Source organism: Stegostoma tigrinum, chromosome 28, assembly GCF_030684315.1.
Source record: "Stegostoma tigrinum isolate sSteTig4 chromosome 28, sSteTig4.hap1, whole genome shotgun sequence".
NCBI classification, from domain to species: domain Eukaryota; kingdom Metazoa; phylum Chordata; class Chondrichthyes; order Orectolobiformes; family Stegostomatidae; genus Stegostoma; species Stegostoma tigrinum.
Window position 1 is genome coordinate 37,291,119 of NC_081381.1, and position 21,421 is coordinate 37,312,539.

General features: G+C 41.7%; 1 protein-coding gene across 3 annotated transcripts in view; it reads right to left on the reverse strand.

Moving 5' to 3' along the window:
• Positions 1-1,958: 1,958 nt before the first annotated feature.
• LOC125466748 (CTD nuclear envelope phosphatase 1-like) overlaps positions 1,959-21,421 on the reverse strand; it is a 37,588-nt gene continuing 18,125 nt past the window's right edge. For 2 of the 3 annotated variants that reach the window (XM_048561711.2, XM_048561712.2), the window contains 5 exons: positions 13,989-14,060; positions 12,361-12,477; positions 11,650-11,761; positions 5,748-5,832; positions 1,959-3,733 (listed from right to left, as the gene is read on the reverse strand). In XM_048561711.2, the coding sequence (XP_048417668.1) occupies positions 3,673-3,733; positions 5,748-5,832; positions 11,650-11,761; positions 12,361-12,477; positions 13,989-14,060 (447 nt within the window). In that variant the 3' untranslated portion in view covers positions 1,959-3,672. The remainder of the gene's footprint in view (positions 3,734-5,747; positions 5,833-11,649; positions 11,762-12,360; positions 12,478-13,988; positions 14,061-21,421) is intronic. The other variant, XM_048561713.2, reaches the window with a different exon arrangement.

The window sequence follows — 21,421 nt, forward strand, 5'->3', positions numbered from 1 at the left end:
CCTCAAATGTTCCTCAATGCTCGAAAATACAGCTTAGCAGGGTAAACATCGGCTTTTAAATTATAAATCCTCAAGTACGGGTGGCGACAAAAATGTTCAGCCATTGCAAACAAGTAATAAAATCAGTATTAGGTCCAACAAAGCAGTTAAAACTTGCTGACATTATAATCTGCTGAGCACATCTTCATGTCAGTGCTGGACCATGGAATGGAGCTCATCACCCACAAATGGCAGAGCAATGCGCCTATCAAGTCAGCAGCTAAAAACAGCAACTGGTACTGCTTGACTGTTCAAGAAGCTAGCAGAAAAATTAATTAAAAATACAAGCGTAACTACATTCCAGCAAGATCTTTAAGCTCTATGAAAAAAAACTACTACAAGCAGCTAATTTCCACAGATCACTCTGCTTGACAGAACATTATATTTAGGGTAACGTTTGAACATTCTTTTTTGTCTTTTTCGCTGCATTACTGAGACCTTTTGATTTACGGGCCAGCATCGAGTAGGTCAGGCCCATCAGGAGCTGAAATACGCAAGCTTGCCCAATTTTAAAATGACCATGTTTTAAGATTATGATCAAAACATCCACAAAAGTGGTGTGAAGCAGCAGCCTGGCTGCTAAAATAATGTAGTTTTAACTGCTTCATTCCCATTCCCTCCATCCCAATCTGACGTTGATGAGGTCCTAGAGGGTTGCGAGAGGTTTAAAGCTCAGACTACAGAAGCGTGGTCAATACTGTAGGATTCCTGTTACAATGTGCCTTTATGTACGTACTGCATTCTAGGAGAAAGGTCTATTTTTACACCTATTCCCCCAGCAAACTGCTTTAATTGTATCCTAATTACTCCAAAATGTCACTGAAAGACTTTACGTGCAAAAGATTTGGAAATCATAAATGATACTATTAATGCCTTTTCAGGCAGGTGAAGAGATGAAACATTACAAATTTCACGCAATCTCTCCAACAAGAATGCAATCAGGTCAGTGGTGAAATTAGTCTGAGAGATTTTGGTAAGTACATGCTCTAGGATTGAAGATGGCAGTTTCACGATATGGACAGGCATACTGACAGACATTCCATTTATGACGGCTGTGCAATCAAAAATGGCAACAAACAATTTACCTGAGGTACTACTGTAAGTAAGGGTCAGATAACAGATGTCAAGAAAATGACCGCATATGAAGGACACAAATAAGTTATAGCATTTGAATTCATCATCTGCATCATACCAGTGTGTCTGTTTAGATACATTAAACATAAAACACCCAAAATAACACTCTCCCTGCTGTAGGTATCTCACTTTTGCAGGCAAAACAATCAGAATTCCACTGGATCATGGCACAAAAACAAAGTTGCTCAGAAAAGCTCAGCAGGTCTGGCAGCATCTGTGAAGGCAAAAAATCAGGTGACCCTGCTCTGAGGAAGGGTCACCGGACCCGAAACATTAACTCTGATTTTTTGCCTTCACAGATGCTGCCAGACCTGCTGAGCTTTTCCAGCTACTTCTTTGTTTGTTCCTGATTTACAGCATCTGCAGTTCTTATTCCACTGGTTCATGGCACCAACTAACGAATAATGAAGGCTCAAGACAATCTGTGCTAAGCACTAGTTCCAGAGTGATGTGATTGCCACTTGTTGAAGCCAACCTGCCATAATATGCAGAAATGGCTAGCACGAGGGGTCATAGTTTTAAGCTGGTTGGTGGAAAGTATAGAGGGGATGTCAGAGGCAGGTTCTTTACGCAGAGAGTTGTGAGAGCATGGAATGCGTTGCCAGCAGCAGTTGTGGAAGCAAGGTCATTGGGGTCATTTAAGAGACTGCTGGACATGCATATGGTCACAGAAATTTGAGGGTGCATCCATGAGGATCAATGGTCGGCACAACATTGTGGGCTGAAGGGCCTGTTCTGTGCTGTACTGTTCTATGTTCTATGTTCTATGTTCTATGTTCTAATATAACCAATTGCTTGGTACCAGACTCAGCCTTTGGTCTTGTACCATCAAAATAGAAATCAGCAGCACAGACATTTTAAGGCCTGTGTATCTGTAAAATCTCAATTTATAAATGGCCAGAATGCAAAACAAGTCATCACCACACAATTCCTAAAATCACCATGCTACCCTAAATCCATTACCAATTTCAGTCTTCATTGGCATCTTCTATTTGGCTCAAAGTTATTTTCATTTTCTGAGTATATACCCATTCTCCTTTTGCTCATTACTCAATGTAAAAAAATGCTCTCGGCGAAGGAAGACGCTTCCAAAATATTGCTTATCGTCTCAGGAAGTATAATAGAAAAAAAAACACTTGTTTTTACATTGCGTTCGTTTACATCTATCCAGATGTCCCAATGTTTCCCATATAAAACATTTATTGGAAGCACAGAGATGGTTATCTAGGTAAATGTGGGTGCTACTTTGCACATTGCAAAATCCTACAAGCAGAAATGAGATGAATGATTAGCTTAGTCTGATGTTGGCCTGATCATTGGGAAAAAATGTAAACCAGGTTATCAGGAGAATATACCGCTCTTTAAATATTGCTGTGGGCTCAAGCTCAACTTGAACCAACAGTTTGATGTCTTAGAAAGGGAGCTCTCCCAGCAATACCACTGTATTTGAACTGCACAAGACTTGCATTCTTCAAGTAACTGGATGCCAGTTGTTAAAGTAATAGTCTCAGGCAAGTCGCATTTGAAAATTAGGAGATACCCTCCCTGGTTACATTTTGTGCATAAATATTTTCAGTTGACCTGTTCAGGGAGTTATGACACACCTCTGGAGTAGCTGAGACTTGAACCCAGACCCAGAAAAAGAAGCTGGAAGAGAGAGATGATTACATAAAATGAAAAAAAAAATAACTGGAGCAACCCTGGCAGAAATGAACAGGGCTTTAAGTGGAAATACTGATCATTGGATTAGGGAAAAATAAAACATTGAGTCAAGGTTGATGGTTACAATTAAGCTGTACCTCCTCAGGCCACAAATGAAGCCATGATACAAATCATCCATTACTGTACTGCAAATCAGATTTTATTCTTCATTTGATATGCATTAATACTTTTTTGATAAAAGCTGAATTGACAGAATTGCTTCACATTAGGGAGAACTTTTAAAAAAAAAATCTAGGCCCAGACAAAGCCTTCTTCTAGATTTGTGGTTTAGCACCATTGATAGGCTCAGACTTGGGATTGCTTTGTCTGGTCAAACTACTAGGCAGAAAACTTGGCATTGTGTAGAAGGACGGAGCAGATAATAGAAACCTCACTCCCTTTCAGTGGGAAGCAACCCGGTTGCCTTTAAGCTGATAAGTTAATTCTTGTGGATATCATCTTATCTTTACATAATCGAACATTAAAAGGCAGAACACATCAAAACAAAACCTCCAACTCGGACAAATGAGGGAAGTTGAGCTCAAAAATACCATTTTATAAACAAAGATATAATAAAATGCATTAGACGATGCACTGTTTCAGCACTGATTTGAATGTTTGTAACATTCACATACATCTGTCCACGCATAAGGGAACAGATTTTGACTGCCCACTGAGCTCATGTCACCTCATGCATACTCAGAATGCCTCCTTGGTGCGCAGGCTTTACAATGTTCAAAGCACCAGAGGACTGGTATCAGCTGTCAACAAGGTACACTAGCAATATCGAATGCAATGTCACCATAGTCTGTGTTGATGGAGATTCCGACTGAGGACAGACCGAACATCTGACGTAAACCTGCAGGAAAAGGAGAGAAAAGAAAACTTGGAATGCAAATTTCATTTTTCTTTTTAGACTCCCCACAGCTCCACTCCACTCCTGCCCAAATCTCTCCACTGTTTTCGCCAATTTTTTAATAAGGCGAAACACTCGTTAAAATATGACTCGAGAGATGTCAGCAGCACATTGCTACTGCTCTTCATTCTAAGAGAAAGTCTTAGCAGCAATACATTCTGATCAGAGTAAGAGGTAGGGGAGGCACAGAGAGGCTATGATAGATGTTACAAAGTGTGGAGCTGGATGAACACAGCAGGCCAAGCAGCATCTTAGGAGCACAAAAGCTGACGTATCGGGCCTAGACCCTTCATCAGAGGGCGGAGGCGAAGGAATTGGGAATAGGGGATGGAATTTTTGCAGGAACACCTCCTCCCACCCACCTTCCTGCAAAAATTCCAACCCCTATTCCCAATTCCTTCGCCTCCGCCGCATCTGCTCCCAGGATGAGGCATTTCACTCCCAAATGTCCTCATTCTTCAAGGACCGCAACTCTTCCCCCCACCCCCTGCAGTGGTCGAGAACGCCCTTGACCGTGTCTCCTGCATTTCCCGCACCTCATCCCTCACACCCGCCCCCGCAATAACCAAAAGAGAATCCCCCTCGTTCTCACACACCACCCCACCTACCTCCGGATACAACGCATCATCCTCCGACACTTCCGCCATCTGCAATCCGACCCCACCACTAAAGACATTTGTCCACCCCCACCCTTGTCTGCCTTCCGGAGAAACCACTCTCTCCGCTACTCCCTTTGTCCGCTCCACACTCCCCTCCAACCCCACCACACCCAGCACTTCCCCTGCAACCGCAGGAAGTGCTACACCTGCCCCCACACCTCCTCCCTCGCCCCCATCCCAGGCCCCAAGAAGACTTTCCACATCAATCAGATGTTCACCTGCACATTCGCCAACGTGGAATACTGCATCCGCTGTAGCCAGTGTGGCTTCCTCTACATTGGAGAAACCAAGCGGAGGCTTGGGGACCACTTTGCGGAACACCCATGCTCAGTTCGCAATAAACAATTGCACCTCCCAGTCGCGAACCATTTCAACTCCCCCTCCCATTCCTTAGACGACATGCCCATCCTGGGCCTCCTGCAGTGCCATAATCATGCCACCCGTAGGTTGCAGGAACAGCAACTCATATTATGCTTGGGAACCCTGCAGCCCAATGGTATCAATGTGGATTTCACCAGCTTCAAAATCTCCCCTCCCCTCCCCCCGCCCACTGCATCCCATAACCAGCCCAACTCGTCCCCGCCTGCTTAGCCTGTTCTCCCTCTCACCCATCCCCTCCTCCCACTTCAAGCCGCACCTCCATTTCCTACCCACTAACCTCATCCTGCCCCCTTGACCTGTCAGTCCTCGGACTGACCTATTCCTTCCCACCCATACTCTCCTCTCCACCTGTCTTCTCTTCTATCCATCTTCGGTCTGCCTCCCCCTCTCTCCCTATTTATTTCAGAATCCTCTCCCCATCCCCCTTTTCTGAAGAAGGGTCTAGGCCCGAAACGTCAGCTTTAGCGCTCCTAAGATTCAGACGCTACCAGACCTGCTGAGCTTTTCCAACAATTTCTGTCTTTGTTCATGATTTACAGCATCCAGTTCTTTTGGTTTTTAATTAAATAAGAGCAAGGTACTAGAGCGCTGGAAATCAGAAATACCTACAGAAAATGCTGGAAATAGTCAACAGGTCAGGAATCATTCGTGGAGAGTGTAACTGAGTTAACATGAACCACATCAAGTGGTATACATCCAATGAACCACTGGATGCAAACTTTATATAATTTTAAAATGAAAACACAGGCAGCCACCTAATGTCTTCATGTGGGCATAGCAAGAATTCCTTGAGACAATTTTTCTCTCAAAACCCTATGAATGCATTCAGAATTGTTAAATAAGAAACTGTACCACATTTGGGCAGGATTAATGATTCACAAAGCGGACTACATTTAATAAGTTCACTTTTAACTTACCTTAATGCGTCAAGCATAGGTAATAGGTTTAATAAAGCTGTATCCCCAGGATCACTGAACCAAGACTTTATTGGAATTGCATTATCTGCGTAGGATGGGGAATTACAAACAAAATTAACACAACTTTGAGGAAATGACAAGAAAAAGGTCCACACTGTGACCCCTCCATCCAGTCTGATTATTCCACACATTCACCACCCTTCTGCTATCAGATTGATGTTTGCTTTTTGTTTTAATTATTTTTGACTACCAGTACCTCCCAGTTGTGAAGCATTTCAACTCCCCCCTCCCAGTCCGCAGATAACATGTCCATCCTACGCCTCCGGCAGTGCCACAACGATGCTACTTGAAGGTTGCAGGAACAGCAACTCATATCCCACTTGGGAACACTGCAGCCTAATGGTATCAATGTGGACTTCAAGCTTCAAAATCTCCCCTCCCTGTACTGAATCCCAAAAGTCAGCCCAGCTCATCCACGCCTCCCTCCCACTGATTCACACCTCCCACCTCAAGCTCCACCCCATGTCCTACCTACTAGCCTCATCCCGCCCCCTTGACCTGTCCATCCTCTCTGGACTGACTTATCTCATCCCTAACTCCACAACTACACTCACCTTTACTGGCTCCATCCCCACCTCTTTGACCAGTCTGTCTCCGCTCCACCTATCTTCTCCTCTATCCATCTTCTATCTGCCTCCCCCTCTCTCCCTATTTGTTTCAGAACCCCCTTCCTCGCCCCCATTTCTGAAGAAGGATCTAGGCCCAAAACATTAGCTTTCCTGCTCCTCTGATGCTGCTTGGCTTGCTGTGTTCATCCAGCTCTACACCTTGTTATCTCAAATCCTACCAGCTGCCTGATTTTAACATGAATGATGCCAGCTTACTTTAACTTGGATATTCTCATGTCTATAATGAAACAGACATTTTACTTTAAATTTTACAATCCAATTAAAAAAAATTCTGCTGTCAGTTTAACATAGCCCATCTCAAGGCTGCAAAGCTTAATTGGCAGGGCTGAGGTAAATTTGAGATTGACAGTGATCAGTGAAGCAAGTTTACAGATTGGCAGGTGTCTTGCATGTGCGGTTCCATCTCAAAGGAAAATCCAATAGGAACAGTCGGCCTTTAATCAACTAAACTGTGGATTGGTCTTAAAAATGATCGAAATTCAAGGTTTACCTCAGCTAAGCGTTTAATATTTTTCATGTGTACATGTCAGTTCCCTTGACTTCTCAATTTACGATATCAAGAGTTTATTAAAATCTGTGTTTACTGCCTCACACCTTGCAATGATTCCCTTTGTCCTCTGAAAGGAACTCTGCATATTAGAAACATTATGTTGAGAAAAGAACCAAAGCAGATACTCGTGTAAAGATTTGATTTATATTAATCAACAATGCCAATGTTGATACCTATGGCCAGCGCACCTCATATAATTCACATTACAATTGCAGATGTCGGCAGGATTTTCATCAATAATTTAATCCAGGTTATAATCGGAGAGTTAGGAACAGAACATAGCAGGACTTGGGCCAATTCCGCCATCACTTTGTTCACAAATAATCTGTATGTCAACACCATTCTCTGGACTTCAGTTCACTACGCATCCACAGGCTTCAGCAAAGAATTCTAAATACTTTTACCACTTATTTGAAAAATCACATTCCAATTTTACTCCTGAGCGGTTAGTTCTAGTTTCAAGGTTGAGCCCAAATGGCACAATTTCTCGAAGGGAACAGTTTTTCTTTATCAAATCTTATGAAGATGTCCATCGTATCACCCCTTGACCTCCTATACTTCAGACGATAGACATCAGACCTATCCTTCAGATGTCATTCTCGTGTCCTGTCAATAAAGAGTCACCATGGATCACACAAAGTGCAGGTGCTCTGGCAGCCTGTGTTAAAATGTGCTATGATGGAATTCACAGCCTTTGAAAAGGGGTAGGGTGAAAGACTACTTGTGTAAAATAAACATCTGCCCAATATATTCTCAATTCATTGTGCCAATTGTTGGCAGAAAGACATTAAAAATGTATTTAATTTTAGTTAAGATTCCTCCTTACGGTTACATGTTCTCTTTCAACTAAAGCCCATGTGTCCAATCTAAAGACCAACCATTTTCAAAGTTCAAATGGATGCAAAAATTTCATATGATAAGCATTTGCCCAAACTCAGGAATATATTTTTCCCCACTGATATATATCATTGCATTGAATGCAAAACACCACTAATATTAAGGGTGTGCTGGCCCTTGAAGCGGTGCCAAGAGGATTGGCTAGAAATGATCATAATTGTATCAGAAATAATGGATTCTCCGGCATCTGCAGTTCCCAAGATAACAAAGTGTGGAGCTGGATGAACACAGCAGGCCAAGCAGCATCTCAGGAGCACAAAAGCTGACGTTTCCGGCCTAGACCCTTCATCAGACAGCTCTCTGAAGGGTCTCTCTGATGAAGGGTCTCAGCCCGAAATGTCAGCTTTTGTGCTCCTGAGATGCTGCTTGGCCTGCTGTGTTCATCCAGCCTCACACTTTGTTATCCATGATCATAATTGTATTGGCTTTAAAATAGTCATGAAAAATGATAAGCCTTCCATACAAGTTACAGGTCTAAATTAAAGTAAGGCACACTTTAATGGCATGGGAGGACAACTTTCAAAATTGGATTGGAGTAGATTGTTCACAGGTAGAGAGACAACTGACAAGTTGGACACTTTCAACAAGTGTGATAACGAGAGTTCAGAGGCATTATGTGCCTGTTAGAGTGAAAAGCAAGGGTTGGAATATAAAAGCAGTGGTGTGCTTCTGAGGCTTTATAAAGCTCTAGTTAGGCCCCATTTAGAATACTGTGTCCAATTTTGGGCTCCACACCTCAGGAAGGACATACTAGCCCTGGAGCATGTCCAGCGGAGATTCACACGGACGATCCCTGGAATGGTACGTTTAACGTATGATGAACGGCTAAGGGTCCTGGGATTGTACTCATTAGAGTTTAGAAGGTTGAGGGGGATCTAATAGAAACTTACAAGATAATGTATAGTTTAGAAGGGGTGGACGCTAGGAAGTTGTTTCCATTAGGCAGGGAGACTAGGACCCGTGAGCACAGCCTTAAAATTAGAAGGGATAAATTTAAAACTGAAATGAGACGACATTTCTTCAGCCAGAGAGTGTGGTGGGCTTATGGAATTCATTGCCGCAGAGTGCACTGGAGGCCGGGACGTTGGATGCCTTCAAGGCAGAGATCGACAAATTCTTGATCTCAAATGGAATCAAGGGCTACAGAGAGAGTGCAGGGAAGTGGTGTTGAAATGCCCATCAGCCATGATTTAAATGGCGGAGTGGACTTGATGGGCCGAATGGCCTTACTTCCACTCCTATGTCTTATAGTCTTATGGTACGATTACGGAACAATGGATGAGTAAAAATTGAGGTTCTAGTCAAGAATACAAAAGAATCATATTGGCTATGGACAATTAGGACAAATGAATCTCTAGAAGGTTGTAAAGAGTGTAGGAACAATCTTAAGAGGGAAATTAGAAAGGCAGAGGGGATTGTCAGATAGCGTGGGGAGATAAGGTTAAGGATAATGCAAAGAGATTCTACGAGAACATTAAGAGCTAAAGGGCAACTGAAAAAGAGGTTAGGACCCCTTAAAGATTAACAAGGCTTTTTGTGTTGAACTTCAGGAGATGGGAGAGATATTAAATGACTATTTCACGTCAGTTTTTACAATGGAGGAAGAAATGTAGGCTAGTGAATTCAGGGAAATAAACAGTGAACGCTTAAAAACAGTATACATTACAGAAGTAGTGCTAGAGGCCTCAGAAAACATAAGTGGGATAAATCTCCAGGCCCTGATCAAGTGTATCCCAGGACATTGCAGGAAGCTAAAGGAGGAAATTGCAGGGCCCCTAGCAGGAATGTCTGTATCTTCTTATCTAACTATGTGTGAGGGGTTGGAGGACTGGACAGTGGCTACTGTTGTGCCTTTATTTAAGGCAGGCTCTAAGGGGACGTTGGGGAAAACATCAGTGGTGGGCAAGTTGTTGCAGGGGATTCTGAAAGATAGGCTTTACATGCATTTGGAAAAGCAAGGAACAATTAGGGATCGTCAGCTTGATTTTGTGCAAGGGAAACAGCGTCTCACAAACTTGAGTTTTTTTGAGGAAGTAGCATAAAAGACTGACGAGGGCAGAGTGGTAGATGTTGGATTTTAGTAAAGCCTTTGATAAGTCTCTGCATGGTAGACTAGTTAGTACAGTTAGATCACATGGGATTCAGGGTGAACTTGCCAACTGGATACATAATTTGCTTTGTGGTAGGAGACAAAGGATGGGGTGGAGGGTTGCTTTTCAGCCTAGAGGCCTGTTACACAGGGATCGACACTGGGTCCACTCTTGTGGGGTGGGGTGGGGGGGGGGATTATCTCAAAGAGATCTTGATTAATTTGATCAATAGGGTGAGGAGGGGCAGATGGAGTTTCGTTTAGATAAATGAACGAGGGCAGGACTTATACAGTTAATGGTAGGGCCCTGGGTAACATCGTAGAACAGAGACACCTAAGGGGTCAGGTACACATTTCTTTGAAATTTGCATCACAGGTAGACAGGGTGGTTAAGGCGGCATTTAGCATGCTTGCCTTCATTGCTCAGACCTTGTGAGTACAGCAGTATGGATGTCAGTTTGAGGTTGTGCAGGGCATTGGTGAGGCCTCTTCAGGAGTACTGTGTGCAGTTCTGGTCACCCTGTTATAGGAAGAATATTATTAAATTGGAATGTTTGAGTTATAAAAATAGGCTGGACAGATGGAGCTCTTTTTCCCCCCCAAACTGGAGTATAGCAGGTTGAGGGGTGACTTCAGAGGTTTATAAAATCATGACAGCGATAGATAAAATGAATAGCAAACATCTTTTTCCTAGAGGGGGTTCAAAGTTAGGGGGAATATTTTTAAGGTGAGAGGAGAAAGGACATGAGGGGCAATTCTTTTTAAAAAAAAAACAGTGGTTCAGGTATGGAATGAATTGCCAGAGAGTGTGTGGTGGATGCAGGTGCTGTTACAACATCTAAAAGGTGTTTAGATAAGTACATGAATAGGAAAGGTTAAGGGATATGGGCCAAGTGCAGGTAGGTGGGACTGGTTTAGTTTGGGAACATGGTCGGCTTGAACTGGTTGGACCGAAGGGTCTGTTTTGTGCTGTATGACTCTATAATAGTTCCAGGGCTGAGGAGTTTTACTACAAGGTTAGGTAGGGAAGCTGAGGCTGTTCTCCTTAGAGCAAAAAGGTGACTGATGTGAGAGACATATATGGGGTCATGTAAAATTTAGATAAGGAATACAAAAAAAAATTGTTCTCGTTAGCTGAAAGCACAAAGACAAGGAATACAGATTTAAGGATTTAGCCATGGAATTGCAGGGAATGGGAATGGAAATTGGAGAGGGAACTTTTGTTTTTGTAAAATTAGGAGTTGGTAGTATCTGAGAAAATTACTGCTTAGGAGGCTAACAAAGAGATGATCAATGAGTTTTAAAAGAAATTGAATGATCACTCGAGGGAATTTGCAGAGCTGCGTGGTAACAGCAGAGAACTGGGGCTGACTGGATTGTTTCACAGAGTTGGCACAGACTCAATGGATTGAATTGTTTCCCTTTGTGAGAATGACTTCATAATGGTCGAAGCAAGAGAAAGGCTTAAAATAACCAAGAGACAGAAAGCTACAATCATTCATTGGAGTACATTAAAGGCTGAAATGAATAGGTTTTTCTAATGCATAGAATTAAGGGACAGGAGAAGCAAGTGGGAAAGAGATGTTCAGACAGAAGTCAGCCAAGATTGTATTAAATGCCGGATCATCATCGATAAGCCATTTGTTCTATTCTTGCTTCTATTTATGATGTTCTTACCTGGGTGCCCCCTGTACGCACTGGGCGAATTGTCTAATATTACAATGCTGGAGAGGTCACTGTGAATGGCTGCAAGGTCTTTCACATAGCTGCCCAATTCAAGTGTGCAGTGCTGTGGAAATAAAAATAAAACGGTCAAGCACAAGACTCCATTCAGCATAAACTAAAGTCCACAAACACACCTTTGCAATTCTGTTTTGAGGAGAGTGGATGAGAGCGGAGGGAGAAAAAGGGAACAACACATCTTTTCCATCGTCAATGGTGCTCCCTTTGCATCACAGGCACAATGTCTACCATTCTTTCCATTATCTTACAATAGCTAACTTTTAGGTATGTCTACACTTGAATTACTATTGTCATTTTTAACTAACAAAACCTGAATGCTTACTTGAAATTTTTTAAAATTTTAAAATCTGTCATTGTATATTTCAAAATAAACACAGCAATAAACTTTGTTGAAAGAAATATATAAAGGTCAAATGAATCTTAGTTGGTTTGAAAGTAGAATATCCAGAAGACAGAGCAAGCAAATAAGCAAGCACACTCAAAAAAAGAGCTAGAGTGCAAAAAATGACAGATCAAACAAGAGGGTGACAGAAAACACACGACAGCAAAGAGAAGAGAAATTATATCAAACTTCACTCACGAGACAAATGTTTCAGACATCTCATTACATTCTGCGCTGGTTACGGAGGATCTGCTGTTCCGTACCTGTCTGTAGTATCGTCGATTTAATATTTTCTTGTTGTTGTCTAGTTTGTCTGCTACAGCTGCACCATAGATCTCCATACTAGCAGTGAAAATCACCAACTCATACCACTGGCTGGCCTGGCAAAAGTACACAGCCACAGTTCTTCATTACCATGAAACAGTACACAATTCTTTTATCATTGTTTACAATGCCCCATCTATACGTAAACAAAGTCCCATCTATTTACTAAAAAAAAGGAAAAAAGTTAGTAATAATGTTTAAGTTTCCCCTAGGTCCTCACAATGTGCAGCTGTATTGTTTCCACTGCTGCAAGAACCAACTATTACAACCAGCACTACTCTCCATCCCAGAACTATACCATGTCAAAAAGCAGCTAATATGCAAAAATGCCTCTGTGGAAGTATAGGTCCTGCACTGTAGGAAAAGCAATGATGCACTGCACATTAGATCAGTGGCTACAGTATTTCTGTGCACCAGTCACCCCATTTATATTCTATTGCTGCAAACTCAGAGCAGATTATAATCACTGAAAACAATTAGGATTTACATCAGAACAAAAATGAAGTTGCTGGAGAAGCTTTGCAGGTCTAGTAGCATCTGTGGAGGAGAAAACAGAGTTAACGTTTCGGGTGCAGTGACCCTTCCTCTTGGTAGACCCGCTGAACTTTTCCAACAACTTTGTTTTTGTTCCTGATTTACAGCATCCGCAGTTCTTTTGGTTTTTATTTAGGATTTACATAATATCTTGATCATGGTAAAATAAGCACAAGATAGTCTGAATCAGTTGGTTTAGCTGTAAATGTACTTTAAATACAAACTGGAGACTCACACCAAATGATTTCTGCTTTTGAGAATGCACAATAACAGCATTGAGAGAGACGAATTAAAAAAAAAACACATTGGTGTCCTACTGCTCCATGAACAAATTCTCCAGCAGTTTACTATTTCATAGAATCCATTACTTACAGAATAGGGCCACATAAACAATGAAGGTGCAAATTCATTCCTGAATTTGGACTGAGTTGGGTTCATTCAAGAAATATTGTATGTATGAATTAGGAGGAGCTCGACTTTGATGCCCCTGCATTCACACTGAACAATTACTGCATGGCTAAAGACTTAAGCTTTTACTCATTTTGCATTTTCCTTAGAATGAAATCCCCACATATACATGCATGCATGGGTCAAAATCCCAGTGCTGTTCAGCAGGAAGAACAGAAAAGCAGTTTACTACATATATGGCAAAAGATTGCGTAAGTCAATAGTGCAGAAGGATCGGAGTTGGGGGAGGGGGTGTCTTAGTATATGAATCACAAAAAGCTAGCGTGCAGGCAGAGCAAGGAAATAGGAAGGAAAATGAAAGAGGGGCTTTGATTGAGAGGGTAATGAAGTATAAAAATAGTGAAGTTTTTCTGCATCTCTCTGGGCCCTTTTGGCTCTACATCTGGATTACTTGAAAATGGAAACAATTTTGTTCAAGCAATTCAAAAGAAAGGTTCACTCAATTGCTTCCTGAGATGAAGGGCTTATTTACGAAGAAGCACTGAAGCAAGTTTGTAGCTATGCCCACTGGAGTTTAGAAGAATTAGAGGTGATCATCTTGCAACGTATATAAAAAAAAACTTACCACTTCAAGAAAGAAGTCCACATGAGGCCTTTTATGTACAAAAAATCTGATTGGATGCCTGTCAACAAGTACCTGAAGAGAAGGAGAATGTAAACCTTTAAATAAGTATCCAACTGTAAACATACAACATATTATCAGCATTTAGCAAAATATCTTTCAATCCAGTTTAAAACTAAAACCCAATTTGGGTCTATCATGCAGCAATTAAAAGATAATTTATCACAAGGTTCATTTAGAGTTAAGAGAAATACCAGAACCTCAACTCCTCATACAACTTTTAACAGATTTGTTGACCATCAATACTTCAATCATTCACTGTGCAGAATATTTTTTTTTTAAAAATTGACACCATATCCCTCAGACCATCCAGAATGTTTCCTTGTCATTTGGTTACCACGTAGTCCAGTTACATGAAGCAGCCAAGCAGCTTCTTTGAATTATTATTTGTCAAATTACGCTGAAAGCATCACTACCAATAACCTCTCTGTCTATTCCCAAATTGTCACCTGAGAAATTCCTCAAAGACGCTCTCTTCTCCCTCACGGGGAAGTTGTGGTATGGAGGTAATGTTACCGGACTAGCAATCCAGAAAGAGAAACCAATATTCTGAGGCAATGAGTTTGATTCTACAATGTCAGATGATGAAATGTGCATTCAATAGTGGCCTTGTAACCATTGTTCCATTAGGGAAGCATTATCACCGCCCTTACCTGGTCTACAAATGCCTGCAAACCAACAGCGATGTGGTTGACAATGAGCAACACACACACACCTCTCTCTTGGCAGCACCATGCAAAAAGAGAACTTTTCATGCGTGTAGTAATGACATCCACCTCAACTTTCTACCATCCTTTGCTCATTTTGTACCGTCACAACGCTCATCCAACATGTACTCGTGCAGTGGTAATTACCTTCAGCTAAATAGTAAGACCAAAACCTAGTCTTTGAGCCCCTCTACAAATTCCTCAACTTTGTCATTAACATCTAGCCTTCGCCCTTCTTGAAACTACAGCTCATACAAAGCTGGAGAGAAAGAGGAATTTCTTCACTCTGACTGTGGAATTCTGTGCCTCAAAAAGCAGTTGAGGCCAAAACACTGAATGCTTTCAAAACTGTCACATTTAGTTCTTAGGGCTAAAGGGGCCAAAAGGGTATGGGGAGAAACTGGGAGCAGAGTACTGAGTTGGATGATCAGCCACGAACATACTGAATGGCAGAATTGGCTCAGTACCGATTAACCCAATCCTACTTCTATTTCCTGTTTATGCATGAACACCATGCATTCAGGTACCAAGTCTTTAGTCTGCTTGTAAAATGAAGTCTTGAATGTTGTCTTGTTGGGTTTATTCTCTTTGCCCTTGCTGCCATTCTCTGACTCTCATTTCTTATTTTATTATTGTGTTCTCCGGACTGATGATAACCCTTGATTTGGTCTAGCTACCTAAACTCGATCCCTGAACCCCTACTGTTTAGCCCTCTCAACTTCCTTATTTACATAAGAACATAAGAACTAGGAGCAGGAGTAGGCCATCTGGCCCTTCGAGCCCGCTCCTCCATTCAATAAGATCATGGCTGATCTTTTCATGGTCTCAGATCCACTTACCCACATTCTCACCGTATCCCTCAATTCCTTTATTGTTCAAAAAAAAAAATCTACCTTAGCTTTAAAAATATGTTTACTGAAGTAACATCAACTACTTCACTCGGCAAGGAATTCCACAGATTAGCAATCCTCTGGGTGAAGAAATTCCTTCTCAATTCAGTCTGAAATTGGCTCCCTCTAATCTTGAGGCTAGCCTCTTGTCCTAGCTTCACCTGCCAGTGGGAACATCCTCTCTACTTCTATCTTATCCATTTCCTTCATAATTTTATATGTTTCTATAAGTTTCCCTCTCAATCTTCTGAATTCCAATGAATATAATCCCAGACTACTAAATCTCTCCACATAAGCCAACCCCCTCAACTCCGGAATCAACCTCGTGAACCTCCTCTGCACCCCCTCCAGTGCCAGTACATCCTTCATCAAGTAAGGAGACCAAAACAGTACTCCAGATGTGAACTCACCAGCACCGTGTACAGCTGCAACATGACCTCTCTACTTTTAAACTCAACCCCTTTCACAATGAAGGACAAAATTCCATTTGCCTTCCTAATTACTTGTTGTACCTGCAGACCAACCTTCTGGGATTCATGGACAAGGACACCCAGGTCCCTCTGCATAGCAGCATGCTGCAACTTTTTACCATTCAAGTAAAAATCCCTTTTATTATTACTCCTACCAAAACGACTTTGCATTTATTTACATTGTAGTCCATTTGCCAGACCTTTGCCCACTCACTCAATGTATCTATGTTCCTCTGCAAAGCTTCACAGTCCTCTGCACACTTTGCTCTGCCACTCATCTTAGTGTCATCTGCAAACTTTGACACCCTACACGTGGTCCCCAACTCCAAATCATGTTTATAAATTGTAAATAATTGTGGTCCCGACATCAATCCCTGAGGCACACCACGAGTCACTGATTGCCAGCCAGAATAGCACTCATTTATCCCTACTTTTTGCTTCCCATTAATCAATGAATCCTCTATCCATGCTAATACTTTACCCCTAATACCACACATCCTTATTTAATGCAGCAGCCTCTCGTGCAGCACCGTGTCAAAGGCCTTTTGAAAATCTAGGTACACCACATCCACTGGGTCCCCATTAACAACCTTACTCATAATGTCTTCAAGAATTCCAAAAGATGCGTCAAGCATGACCTGCCCTTCATGAACCCGTGCCGTGTCTACCCAACGGGACAATTTCTATCAAGATGCCTTGCTATTTCTTCCATGATAATAGACTCAAGCATCTTCCCCACTACAGAGGTTAACCTAACCGGTCTATAATTCCCCATCTTCTGTCTACCTCCCTTTTTAAACAGTGGTGCCATATTTGCTGTTTTCCCATCTGTTGGGAATGCCCCAGAGTCCAGCGAATTTTAGAAAATTACCACCAACGCACCTGCTATTTCTCCCGTCATCTCTTTTAGTACCCTGGGATACATTCCATCAGTGCCAGGAGATTTATCAACCCTTAGCTCCATTAGCTTTCCCAACACTATCTCTTCCGTAATAATGATTGTTTCCAGGTCCTCACCTACCTTTGTCTCTTTGTCAATTACTGGTATGTCATTAGCGTCCTCCACTGTGAAGACCGATAAAAAAATACCTGTTCAATGCCTCGGCAATTTCACCACTTCCCATAACTAAATTCCCCTTCTCATCCTCTAAAGGGCCAATGTTTACTTCAGCCACTCTTTTTCGCTTATATATTTATAGAAACTTTTGCTATCTGTCTTTATATTCTGGGCTAGTTTTTTCTCATGTTCTATCTTGCTTTTCTTTATAGCTCTTTTTGTGGCTCTCTGTTTTCCTTTAAAGTTCTCTAGTTTCATGCTGTTTTTGGCCACTTTGTATGCCTTCTCTTTCAATTTGATAGCCTTCCTTAATTCCTTCGACAACAATGGCAGATTACCCCTTTTCTTACAGTCCTTCCTTTTCACTGGAATGTACTTTTGCTGAGCACTTTGAAAAAATGCTTTGAAAGTTCTCCACTGCTCATCAACTGTCCCACCATAAAATCTTTGTTTCCAGTCTACATTAGCCAAGTCCTCCCTCATCCTATTGCAGTCCCCATTGTTCAAGCATAGGGCCCTGGTATTGGATTTTATCTTCACACTCTCCATCTGTATTCTAAATTCAATCATACTGTGACCACTCCTTCCAAGAGGATCCCTAACTATGGGGTCATTAATTATTCCTGTCTCATTACACAGGACCAGATCTAGAATAGCTTGCTCCCTCATCGGTTCCATTACATACTGTTCAAGAAAACTATCACTGATACACTCAACAAACTCCTCCTCAAGGCTACCCTGACTGAGCTGGTTCAACCAATCTACATGTAGAGTAAAGTCTCCCATGATAATTGCCGTACCATTTTTACAGGCATTAGTTATTTCTTTGTTTATTGGCCGCCCCAATGTGATGTTATAATTTGGTGGCCTATCAGTGACTTTTCCTCTTAGAAATTCTAATTTCCACCCAAATGGATTCAACCTCATTCTCCATAGAACCTATATCATCTCTCGGCACCGGCCTGATGTCGTCCTTGAATATCAGAGCTCCACCACCTCCCTTATCTTCCTGTCTGTCCTTCCGAATAGTCTGGTATCCCGGATCTTTAACTCCCAGTCATGAGGCCTGGGCTCGGACAATCCCAAAGGTGACATGGCTTTCTAGAATATTGATCCCAAGATGGTTCAGGTGTAAACCATTCCAACAGTAGAGTTTTGACTTTGCCCAGCATGGAAGCCAATACCCAACAAACCAGAACCCACTTCTCTGATGCCAGTCATTGAATCGCATTCATTTCACTAATGTCATGTGCTGTCTGCAAACTGGTACATGGCTCATAATAATGTCTAGTCTTAACTATGTGATTGGTACCTACATAAAAGTATAGCAACTGGATCTATTTCCTCCCATTACCGCCCTGAGCGGATGTCTCAAACCCAGGTACCATGTAGCTAATGTGGTCTTCAGAATTGACACTCTTGGCTGCATAGAACCTGCGCTAAAATGTCCCACTACCACTTCACACCTCTTTACTTAAAAAAAAAATAAAGTAGCCACAGTTTTGAGACCAGAGGGTTGCTTTCTCATTGGAGAGATGACTGGTGGCGTATTAAATTGAGGGTTATCACATTTCAGAGGAGGGGTCAGATGAAAGAGAGTCCTTAATGGTAACCTCTGCCAGTGCAAAAATTGAATTCACACTGTTGGAAGCACTCTGCGTTACAGAGCAGACATTTAGCCAATTGAGCTAACAGAACCCACTCAAAGCATCCTGAACCAAGATGCCAACCCATTCCTCTTCCCTAGACCTTGCTTTTGTCCACTCAGGTGAGCAGCTCAAGTTTGTTAGATAATTGCGAGTTAAGGATCCTGCATTACAGAACTCTGAGCCCTTGCCTGCCTCATTTGTGATCACACCCTCCTGTCCCTTATTACAGATGGAATCAGACTGCCCTATCATCAGGATATGACCATACCTCTCTTCTTCCTTGATGTGCCGTAACGTCTTCGACATAGCCTTTGATTCAGTTACTCTGAGTTGGGATTCCTGTACTTTTAGACATTTGTGATAAATCTGTTTGCTTTAGATCACTTCCAGGTCCTGAAGCTCCTCTATTCCATAGGTGCCACGCAAATGCCTGCCCCATCATTACTGTGAGCTAAGTTAATCATTTAATTGTAAATTTGTAATAAGTAGAGATTAACTGCTGTTAAAAACATTTGAAAAAATATTATTATTAATAATAATAATAATAATAATAATAATAATAATAATAATAATAATAACTGAAAGCTATACATTCCTTAAACAAGTAACTGCTTTCAGTATCTAAAGTTTTAATGCTTTCTATTTATGGAACTTCCCTAATTTTGACACCTTTAAGCTCACATGATGGGGACACATTGCTTTCTTATTTAGGTTTGAAATTGATTTATCCAACATGCTTGGACGAAGTGTAAAGAAAATCCGAGGCCGGTTTGAACCAAAAATAGCTGGCAGCAATAAATCAAGGACTGGAGGTGATCACTTTCTGCTGGTACTTGGCCTTTAATATTCTGTTGAAAATCCATGTTGCCTGATGGATTATGCCAGAGGTTTAGCTGGGGCTGGGGACTGGTGTTAGCAAATTGGGCTGAAGAGTCTGAAGGAGTTTTGTAGCATGTTTTCTAGATACAATTACTCCTACTTGTTGTGTAACATCATCTTAGCTTCAGATAAAACAAAGCATTCTATTGGGTTAATGAAGATATCAAATAATTTAGACCATATGAATTGCTACATAAGAATATTAATACTGGTTTCAATGTTAAAATCTATTATATTTCTACCTTCCTTCAATTTTAAAGAAAAACATCTATGGTCTCAATCATAAAAGGCAGCATAGAAAGAGGCCATTTAGCCTTTAATTTCCAGCCAAGTTCTCTGTAAGAACATGCACTAGTGCCACATCAAAACTTAGAATTATAGAATTCTTACAGTGCAATCAGATGCCCTTCGAGTCTGCACTGACACTCGAAAGAGTATCCCACACAAACCCATCCTATCCCCACATTTACCACGGTTAATCCACATAACCTACACATCCCAGGACACCATCGGGCAATTTACCACAGCCAATCCACCTAACCTGCGCATCTTTGGACTATGGGAGGAATCCACAGTATCTAGTAGAAACCCCCACGCAGACACATGACAAAACATGTAAACTCCACAGAGTCACCCAAGACTGGACTTGGACCTGGGTTCCTGGCACTGTGAGGCAGCAGTGCTCAGCATTGCACCATCATGCTGCCCTACTGTTCCCACAGTCTTGCACACTTTCTCTTCAAACAATAATCCAATTCCTTATTGAATGTCTCGATTGAATCTGCCTCCAATCTCAACAACCACGGCACTACGTTGCAGATCCTAGCCATTCAGCGCAAGCAAGAGCTTCTCATATCTCCATTGTTTCTTTTGCCAGTTGCCTTACTGTGCCCTCTTGCTTTTGATCCTGCCACGTGTGGAAAGTTTTCCTTCTTATTGAACCTGTCCAGAATCCCCATGAATTTAAACATCTCTGTGAATATGAAATTACTTCTAACAGAAACAGTCCCAAATGATCTAATCTATGTAATTGAATTTGCACATCTCTGCAACCATTCTTGCAAAGCCTTTTTACACTGAAGTCTTCAATGCCTTTCCAGGCTAATTTACCCAACTTGCTCAGAGATATTTTTGCATGCCGCAGAGCACATGGAGCTTGAACTCAGGCCTCCAGTTCCAGGGGTAATGGCACTATGGCAGCACAAGTGCCCCTTTTGAAATATCAGGTACTGTATGCTTCAAATGCGCTTCCAACTCGATCTCCTGCCTTCAATGTGCTACACAAATTTTGCCGTGAAAATCTCTCTCTAGAAGCATCCCCAAGGTTAACTTGCTGGCTGTAATTGCTGGGCTTATGTTTATACTATCTACTGAAAAATGATTCAAAATTTACAATTCTCCAGTCCTCAGTACCACCTGGGGACCCGAAAGATGAACACTTAGCTTGCTCTCTCTACAGATGCTGCCAGACCTGAACCTTCCTAGTGACTTATATTTTATTTCAGATTTCCAGCATCTACAATGTTTTGGCTTTGTCTCTATATTGAACTGTGGGCCGTTTCCTCAATACAGCATTTCCACAGACTGACTGTACCCACCAGTTAATCACGTCTCAGGTAAGCCTATGTAGCCCAACAGCATGATTTTTAAACATAGTTTATTGCATACATTTCTGGTCAAAAAGGAAAAACAGAATTATAATCAGTGCCATAATTTTCAAATTT